The 10407-nt window shown below is 42.7% G+C and overlaps 1 protein-coding gene across 1 annotated transcript; it reads left to right on the forward strand.

The window, feature by feature from the left end:
- Positions 1-85: 85 nt before the first annotated feature.
- On the forward strand, positions 86-10111 carry LOC136625226 (F-box only protein 40-like). The gene is made up of 4 exons (XM_066599267.1): positions 86-151; positions 1687-1738; positions 2914-4803; positions 8009-10111. The coding sequence occupies exons 2-4, from the start codon at positions 1736-1738 to the stop codon at positions 8204-8206; spliced, it is 2091 nt and encodes a 696-aa protein (XP_066455364.1). The 5' UTR covers positions 86-151; positions 1687-1735; the 3' UTR covers positions 8207-10111.
- The last annotated feature ends 296 nt before the right edge of the window (positions 10112-10407 follow it).

The raw sequence follows: 10407 nt of genomic DNA on the forward strand, positions 1-10407 counted from the left end.
GCAAACTTGTAAGAGGAGATACCTTGGGCACGCTGACCGTAGACTGCTATTTATAAAAGCCCACATGACCTTGTCTTGTGTAAGACAGCGAGGGGCTGCAAAACCCACTACAATGAGGGCAAAGTAGGCAGAGAAGTGACCGGACTCCCAGGTGAGAAGGCTCAGAGTGACAGATAAACTGTAAAGGGTCCGGGGGGCACTGAGTCCACATCACAGGAAGTGGGGGATACACTGTGAGAGGTACAGGAGGAACTGAGGGCATAACATAGAGACTGGCGCACATGTGGAGTATTAGGCCATAGTATAGAAAGAGGAGGGAGAAACAGTTACAGCACAGAGCAATATACACCAGGGTATACAGGGTCAGTGGGGTCATATCGCGGAGGGATATGTACTATGAGGGGTACAGCGGGCATCTGGGTCATAGAACAGAAAATATTCACTATGAGGGGTACAGAAGGGATAGAGGTTATAACACTATGAGGGGTACAGTGTCACTGGGATCATAGCACAGAGGAATATACATGGGCAATAGAATTAGAGCACAGGTGGATATACACTGAGAGGTTCAGGGGCATTGGGGCATAGCTCAAAGTTATATGCATTGAGATAGGTATTGGGGAAAATTCTGATGATAACAGAGCAATCTATACTATGAGATTACAGGAGGGAATGGGGTTATATTACATAATGAGGCATACTGTATGAGCCACTGACTGTAGAGGACAATGGGGACAAGACAAGGTCAGCATTGAGATGTTCCTATCCCATTTAATATTGTATATTAAGAAATTACTCAGAAGGCGGCTCTTCCTTATACGAGTTCTGTTCTCTATATCTACATCATACTGATCATCTCATGGTATAGGCTCGGCTGTAAACAATACATACAATGTGCACATACTTTACCGCTGTCACCCCATATACTGTGACCACCTTGTATACTTTGACCACTCCATACACTGCAATGCCCTCCTACACTGTGATTACCCCACACACTGTGACCACAGACACTGATGACTGACAGAGAACAACTTTATTTTAGGATTTCCAACCAGTGATATCTCAGGTCTAGAAAACTTTTTTTTTTTGCTAAACCGATGGATCAGTTGTTCATGACTGGACAGAACTCACAAGAACAAAGCTAAACATCTCCATCCATCCCATTGTCCTCTACAGTTAGCAACTCGCTCTGTATGTTTCGCTATGTTTTATGACCCCAACACCCTCTGTACCCTTCATGCTGTATATCCCCATGTGACATATACCAAGCACTCTCTAAATCCCTCACAGTATATAGTCATGTGTACAATGACCCTCATGCCCCTCTGCATCCCTCTTACTGTATATCCCTCTGTGCTCCTCGGTACCCCTCATACTGTGCATCCCTTTGTGCTTTTAATCCAGTGCCTCCCTATACTGCTCACATTGTATATCCCTCTGGCTATGACTGCAATGCCCTCTGAAAGCCTTACACTTAATATGCCTATCTGCTGTGACGATAATGCCAATGCCCTCTGTACCCCTCACACTTTATCTAGTTCTGTATTATGACCCCAATGCCAAGTCTCAGTAGTCATTTAAGGTTGGACTTTATTATACATATCTTTGCCAGTCAGGGGGAGCAATTGTCATTTCCATGAATTAAAGCTCTGTTTTAGTTATTGTAAATTTCTCCATTCACAGCTGGATGACATTTGAATAACTTCTGAGCAAAAATAGAGACTGACAGAAAATGGTGAGTAATATAACTATTCATATAACTGAATAAATAAATCAGATTCTTCTACTGATAGAAGTTCTAATCTCAAAGTGATCCTCCGGTTTTGGGACAAAATCCTGGTCCTGAACCAGGAAGGGAGGGGCTATAATATCTGTAGTTGTTCTTTGCTGCCCCTCCAAACTGCCAGTTCAGGGTTTTTAGCTACGCAAAATGGCTAACACAATCTTGAGACTACCTAATCCCACACAGTGCATTGGTATTTTTAGACTATGCACTATACGTGCTCTCTGATTGGCCATAGCTGCTCATGTGATCAGTATTGGCCAATCAGAGAGCAGAGCAGTGTACATTAGGTAGTTAGAAAAATGCTGAGACCATCTTGGATGCTGTTAGGAAAAACAATCATAAGATGGATTTCATAGTGTTTCACCGACTGCTCCGAATTATATGAGAAGTTGTGTACACAAATCACTGACACATAACACAGCCAGTATTATCCGACAATGATGCTCTTCTGCCTTTATTAACATCCTCACGGTACATATATATCATAGATTACGTATCATCAGACAAACACGCTCCCCTGTAATCATAAGAACTCATGATTGGCTCTAGGTGCTAATGGCTTAACATATGTTAACATCTTAACGTGTGTTACTACTAAGTATGTGATTTCTAGGAAACCAAAACCTAAGAAGGGGAAGAAGCTCATTCTGTATTCATTCTAACAGCTCCTCTTTGAAGGTAGGGGGGGCAGAACCCGCTATCTCAGGACATTTCTAAGCCAGGAAAAGAAATGGGGGAGTATGAGCCTGCATCTACACACCAGTGCACAACATAAACGAGTTAACCATTTAGATGCTAGTTATCCACTAAGAAGGAACATATATATATATATACCATAGGATACAATATTTTATTACAATAACAGATGCCCAAATGTGGCAGCTTGGAGGTTTGGCAGAGAAGAACAACTGCAGGCAATATATACCTTGCCCCTCCTGTCCTGTGGCAGAATTTTGTCCTGAAACTGGAGAGTCGCTTTAAGTGTCATGAGGAGAATTACATAACTCAAAATGAATTAATAGAGAGGATGGTGGCTCTAATAAGCTAGTAGTTAGTGCTATAAAATGATAGGAATTTCATTTTTTTATATCTTTTTATTTTATTTTTTGTTGTGAACATATTAGGGAAGAACCCAGCGACCTCCAGCAGGACAGCACAGGCATTGCCAGAACTGCTTCAACAAGCGCTGCAATGCACCTATCAATTCTGGCATCTCCTGTTTGGTGATGAGCTGTAAATTATACTGTGGTGCCACCTTCCACATGTGCAAAGAGGAAGAACATCAACTTCTGTGCCCCAATGAGTGGGTGCCCTGCCTAAACTCTGTGTTTGGCTGCCCTTTCTCAATGTCCCGATGCAAGCAGGCAAAACATCTGAAGGTCTGCCCGGCCAGCGTGGTCTGCTGCTCCATGGACTGGAACCGCTGGCCAGCTATAGATAAAGACCAGACGCTTTATAAAAATCTCCTGCAGGAAAAACGTGAAGAGGAACGTCTGGATGTGGCAATGACACTGAGGGACCAGAATATTCTCTTTAACTCTCTCAAAATGGCTGAACTTTATCCAGAGCTCTCAGATGATCCTAAAGACACAATAACTAGAGGTCCATCGGAGGTGGAGGAGGATGGTGGTGCAGTAGGGGGAGCAAATCCTGAAGATGTGGGAAACGTAGACGTAAGTAATGGGGAGATAGTTGGACTGACTCAGTTTGAGCGAGAGGCATTGGCTCGGGGACAGGATGGATTGGATTTAGATAAATTCCAAATGTGGGACTCTATATTTAGCAAAGAGATGAGAGCAGCAAAGTGTTTGCAGTCTGGTACTGGACAGACCAGCAGCAACAAGCCTCCTGACAACAAACCCAAAGCAGAAGCAGGGAAAAGTCAAGAAGATGAAAGCAAAAAGTCAGAAGAAGGCACAAAGCCACAGTTGGCCAATCTGGAAAAGATGGGGCTTGCTCCTTGGCAAGAGGGTGTTTTGGAAAGACTGAAATCTGAGGTGGATTGTGGGAGTTACAACATGTATTTAGTGCACCACGGTAGCATGCTGATACGATTTGGACAGATGGCTGCCTGTACTCCTCGAGATAAGGACTTTGTTTATGGCAAACTGGAAGCCCAGACTTTGAAGACTGTCCACACCTTCAAAATACCAACAAGCTACTGCGGCAGGAGGGCAAAACTTGCAGATGATAACATCAAGAAAGAGAAAGCTGAGAAACTGGTGGACACTTCTGACCTTGGAATCCCAGTAGACAATTTACCATTGACTGAAACCATTTACACTACTTTACTAGTGGCCCTTGAGAGGGAGCTGAGGGGTCATGTCGTATCTCAGCTGAAAGCCCTTGATGGATTGCTCATTGACTTTGGAACCCAGACCTATGATTTTGGAACAGATCCTTTTACCAAAAGGACAGTTTTATTAGATCTTCTGGCTGAGAAGAACATGAGAAGTTTAGGTCTGCACTTGGATATAGAGAGTGAATGTGTGACTAGTAGACACAACAAGTCCAATTCCTCCTTCACCTTCTCCTGTAACCTCTTCTTTCGTCGAGATGAGTTTGCTTCACACTTTAGAAATGTCCACTCTGACATACAGACCTGCCTGGGTGGCTGGTTCCAACAATGCTGCCCACTTTCTTACTTGGGTTGCACCTTTGTACAAAACAGGTTCCGTGCTGCAGGACAAAAATCGCAGGTCATCTACAGCAAGCCTATGCAGACATTTGCAATAAAACCACTAGTCGATGATTCTTTATATGAAGGCGTAAGACCCAATCTGTCAAGAAGTCATAGAGGGAAGAGCAAGGATTCCTTGAGCAACCTGCCGTTTGAGGTCCTACAACATATTGCTGGGTTCCTGGACAGCTTTAGCCTGTGTCAGCTCTCACAGGTGTCTTCGTCCATGAGAGATATCTGTGCCTCACTATTACAGGAGAGGGGGATGGTCCACTTGTACTGGGAGAAGAAGACATATTCACATGGTGGAACCTCATGGAGATCTCGGAAGAAGGTAGGTGCAAGGGCATACCTATCATAGAGGCAGACCATGTGACTGCTATGGGAATACTGGAGAGACCGAGTGCTGGTCTGCTTAGTCTAGTTCTCTTTCCTATCAGGTGGTGAGAACCTGAATACAGAGGAACTGCAATGTTAGAAAACACAGGGAATTAGCCCAAGGGTCATGGCAAGTGGATGGAGGGAGAAACGCACTAAGCTTTAATGCCATTTAACACCATAATGGACTTTAACACCATAATGAACGGTTCATTTTGATCTTTGGTATGGAAATAAGTTGAGTTCTGTACTTCACCCAACGTGAAGTAGCCTGAAAAAAATGTAACTGGGTAACCTCAACCTGAAGCCTGTGTCTCCTGCTGATAGTGTTTCAGAGCTGATGTGAATGGCCTCACCAGTCTGCTCATTGCCTTGGTTCGCTATGAATAAGTACTGGCAATGCCTAGGGGCAAATTAATGGTGGGTTATGACAGCTGTTGCCCATACTTGTTCATCATGAAGAATATGTGTTGTCTGTTACTGCATGATTATCAATACATTGCATTGTATACTGTATCTATTCCTATAGTACAGTTGCTCATGGACCCTTTCATAATTGTTACATGTCTATCCAAGTTCAAGCACATGGCTATCTCTGGCAGTCCAAATGAAATAACTGGAGTGGCAGTTTGCATTCACTTGAAGATGCTCTGAACCACCCTTCTTGGAATAGGTGGGGGTTACAGCGATCAGCAAGTTATCAGTTGACAACCCCTTTACATATATCTATGTTTCCTTTCACAACCACTTTTGATGTTCCAGTGCATCAAAAAGAAAAAATAAGCACTTTTGCTAATGGTTTTGGTTAAAATTCGGCAGTTTTTTTTGTTTACAGCTCCTATGCAAATTTATGTGTCTCCATGGTTACAGAGTACAAAAAAAACCCTGTGTAGCCTGATGCTGCAGTCATATTCTCCTCTATTTGTCTTCTAAACTGCCAATTGAGTATGAAGAATTGAGTATGAAGTAGGGCACAGATGGGAGAGAGTCTGACTACAGGATCAGGCTACGCAGGGTTTGTAGTCTGTAACCATGGAGACATGGGTCTGCAAAAGAGCATAGAAGTCCTCCACATAGTTTTATCCCCATATAGTAAAAGGGATGACACCAGAGCTCTTCCCAAGAGCCCCATAGCAGCTGCCCTTGCCTGGCACTTACTGCATTGATGTCTGTTTGTATTCACTGATAGCAAACTAAGATCTTGAAAATGGTGGCGAATGGAAACACTAGTTGGGAATGTATCTATGTCTGTACTTCAGAATACTAGCGGAAACAAATTGCAAACTTTGCTGCATGTCACAATTGCATAAAAATTTGTGATTTTATTCATTTTTACACCATTCTTGCCGCATTTCTAAAAAGTGCACAGTGCCTAGTAAAGGATGAGGGGGTCTCTTACTTAACCCCTTTAGTGGCACGCCCGGAAATTTTCCGGGGACGAGCTCCACTGCCCATAGCGATACAGCCCGGAAGTTTTCCGGGCTATGTATCACTATGGGAGCTGCAGAGCACAATGCCACAAGCTGTGACAGTGTGCTCTGCCTGCACAGACCCACACAGAGCAGTGCAAGGGCTTTGAACAACCAGCAGAAGATATTGCAGATATGTCGGCAATCTCCTGCACTGGTTTGTTTACAGGTTGCCATAGAGACCATCGGCTTGTCAGAAGCAAGCCGATGGTCTCTGTGGCAGGGAGAGCTGGTTGTTAGCTGTCAGAGGACAGCTAGGTTCTAGCTTTTACAGCAGAGATCAGAGAAAACCTCCGATCTCTGCTGTGTTAACCCTTTACATGCTGCAGTCTATGTGACTGCAGCATGTAAAGGGCTGTCACTGCAGCATGTAAAGGGCTGTCACCATCGGACCCCCGGAATGTGATCAGGGGTTCTGATGGGTCCCTGTGGAAGTCCCCTAAAGGGACAAAAAAAAAAATAAATTAAAAAAATAATAAAAAAATAAATAAAAACACTTGTCTCCCTTTACTTTGTAAAAAATCAAAAATAAAATCCCACATGTGGTATCCATGCATCGTAATGACCCAGAGAAGGAAGTTCATACATTATTTAACCCCTTAATGACATGGCCTCTTTTTTTCTTTTTTCCCCATTTCTTTTTTTCCTCCCCCCTGTTTAAAAAATCACAACTTGTCCTGCAAAAAACAAGCCCTCATATGGCCATGTCAATGGAAAAATGAAAAAGTTATGGCTCTTGAGACGCAACTGCAAAATTAGTTGAAATTCAATGATTAGACCATTTTAAAAAACCTGCCCTGGTGGGCACGAAATGGTGGTAGGAAACCCGCCACTCAAGGGGTTAAACCAAAACGCTTGTTAGCGGCACTCCAATAAGACCACACCGTTGGGAAGCATCTATGTGCTAGCTTCCTGGATGAAAGAGCTGTAGACCATTCAGCCCTCAAAACTTTATCCAAATAAATGTATAGGAGCTGCACTAAGGAACTCACTTACGCAGACTTAAAAAAGACCACAGTTATTTTGGTTGAAACGTCACATGCATTTTATGGAGGAGAATTAAAGTTTATAACTTTTCTACAAGCAGTCTGCTGAAGTGAGTTCCTTAGTGCAGCTCCTATGCATATATTTAGTGGGGTCACTTACGGTCTGATAGAATTACTATAATTTATGCCAAAAACCTGCGGAAATTATATTGCAAATCTATGTCAACTCATTTCTTCCGCGTGGACAGGCAAATGTGCCAAATTTATTAAGAAACGTGCACCTCTAAATAAATATGGCGCACTTTTCTTTGGCTCACTGTGGCTAAAGACTGGTGTAAAATTGCTGACCTATAGAAAAATCTGTTCTATTAGGAAGCCTCAGTAATAACTGTCAGTTTCATAGAGATAAATGGAGCGGCATCGCGCATGTTTGACCACTACGCCATTCATTCGAGAGTATATGGGACCCCCATTCTCTTGATCATTGGGCATCCTAGCAGTTGGTCCTTGACCGATTAGACATTTAATCTACATCATGTGGCTAAGGGATACATTTTAAACTTGGTACAACCCTCCAAGCCTTAAGCTCCCTGCTGAGTATGTAGGACTGTATTATTGGCAGCTGAGCCTTTTGCGCCATTTCTGCCATATGGATATGTAACATTATAATTGAACCATAATGCCATTTCGCTCTTTTTTCTTTAAGATTTGGAATTTCAGCAGCCTCTTCTCTCCGGTGCAGCGGTGGACACTTGATGACCTCTCCTCCCTGTCTGAACACCTGAAGGTGTGTCCCTATAACACGTTGCAGCAGAAGAAGGATCCGTTCCAGCTCCCCAGCCTGTATGGTTCTGAGGAGCAGAAGAAGAAGGAGAGTCTACTAAACCTCAGGAAGAAGATGTAACCATGAAAGACTACACAGACCACACCATCGCTGCAGGGGGCGGAGCTTATGTGAGCGACAAAGGAAAGCAGCAGTCCTGCCCCTTATCCGCCATGAGCGTTTAATATAAAGAAGATTTAAAGAAAAGTGAAATATGAATGAACTAGATAATTGTGGCTTAAAGCGCGTTCACATGTAGCGAATTTGCTGCAGATTTTGATGTGGATCTGAAGCAGATTTTAGCCCTTCAATCAAAATCAGTTTTGTGTGAACGCAACCTTAATTATGTTTTTAAAGCTTTAGGGCTCCTGTTCATGGGCGAATTTTCACTGCGTTCCCCGCGGCGATAATCCGGTTGCGGGGAACGCAGTGAACGCTTTCCATAGCGTTGCTATGGAAAGCGCAGCCTCCCTGTCCACAAGCAGAGAGTCATTGCGATTCTCCACTCACGGACGGAAATTCGCAGCATGTCAGATAGGTTCACCACGGAGATCCGTCTGCCGACTCCTGCTGCTGGGCAGCGGCTCCCGCGGCAGAGATTCGCCACGGGATTTCACAACGTTCATGGACAGGCAGCCTAAATAAAAATTTCTACAACTTCCCAATAGACAGTAAGCGGAATTTATCATCAGGGGAATTTCTGATGCTGCTTTTCTGGCAGGTTTTTACCTCTTTTTCACTTTAAAATGCAACAAATGTATCAAATGCTACACAAAGTTGATACATTTGTTGCACCTTTAAATATGTCTGGAGTCACTTGGAACACCACTCTGCTAATGAAGTGAGGATGTGACAAATTTTGATACTGTTGCAACTCAAAGATAAGGGTTTGTAATAATTGTTTCCAGTTTAAAGATTCTTCTGTGAGGTAGCACAAGTCTCTCCTGTCTTTTAAGAGAATTCAGCTACAAAGGTTTTGAATGGAACCTCCAACACTTATGTGAACAGGCCCCAAATAAGTTAAAGATAGCACAAGTCCATCTACACAATCTGGCTGCTAATTTTCGTGCATCCGTGCCTCAGACAGTTTTTAGTTTGGGGATGCGGTCTAAAGGAACTTTTACACTGAGCGCTTTATTATTCACATGAGCGAATGATGACAGAGTTCGCTCATTCGCTTGTGCAGTTTGTTTATACAGGTAGATAAATCGTTCGCTCATTCACTCACAAATCATTCAGTTGTTCCCTTTCACCGTGCCAGTGAATGTGAACGACTACTAAATGATCGCCGTTTACATGCAGCGATGTGTAAACGAGCGAATGATGATTTTTATGCCTGAATAAAATGAACAATGAATGATAAGCAAACAAATTCAAACAATTTTTTTTTTTGAGCGATAATCGTTTTTTAATGTAAAAGCACCTTAATTTGTGGTCTAATGCTTATGCATTGGCGCATGTATGAGAATTGTTTCAGTTTTTTGCTGACTGTAAAAGTTTTTTATGCCTGTGCCCCAATGCTTCTGCACTACTTAAATCACTGGATTCCCCCACCCCCACCCTCACCCCCTCACACTTCTTTTGTACTGCAAAGCGTAGATTTATTATGTAGCTACTATAATGCACTTTAATTACTGGGAAGCTTCCCTGGAGTAAGAAGTGATATAAAAGAAGTCACATGACCACACAAAATAGAATTATACTCTTATTCACTTGCTCTAAAGTGCCCAGAAATTATCTTAAAATTGCAGAACCCTCTATTATTGTCACCTGGCCTCTTGTCAGTGTTGTTGAAACATGCTGTACTGTGGTGCCATCTAATGTCTGATCACAGGAGCTGCATATTCCCTTTCCGCTAATGTAAACCTCCCATAGACGGTTTAGCTGTATCGTATATTCCAGTAGATTGTTACAATGTTTTTGCTGTTATTTTGTGATTTCCAGCCAGCAGATCTTATGTTACAAGAATAAAATAACAGAAAATGACTTTGTAGAATCTTTAATATTTAGTGTTAGTGATTAAACGTACAGAGTAAACAGCAGGCCTCTTGTACCTTTCATTGGCAGTCAGGCTATCATATACTGCTGTTTATTATACAGACAATGGACAATATATACCAAAAAGTATTATTGTTGGGGCCGGACTTATGGCCCCAAGCACACAATTAGGAGTCTGCACAGTTTGGGGCTTTTTATACAGACACAACCTCTTCATTTCATCAACTTTGCCATTCATTCTCTTGAAACATGGTTCAAGTTGTCAGAAGTTGTACAACTGCTTC

Source organism: Eleutherodactylus coqui, chromosome 4 (assembly GCF_035609145.1).
Source record: "Eleutherodactylus coqui strain aEleCoq1 chromosome 4, aEleCoq1.hap1, whole genome shotgun sequence".
Lineage (NCBI taxonomy): Eukaryota > Metazoa > Chordata > Amphibia > Anura > Eleutherodactylidae > Eleutherodactylus > Eleutherodactylus coqui.

What these genes read in the sequence shown, in the direction of transcription:
- LOC136625226 (XM_066599267.1), top strand. An exon ending in CATGGAGATCTCGGAAGAAG is followed by an intron (nt 4,804 to 8,008) that starts GTAGGTGCAAGG and finishes TTTTTCTTTAAG; the next exon opens with ATTTGGAATTTCAGCAGCCT.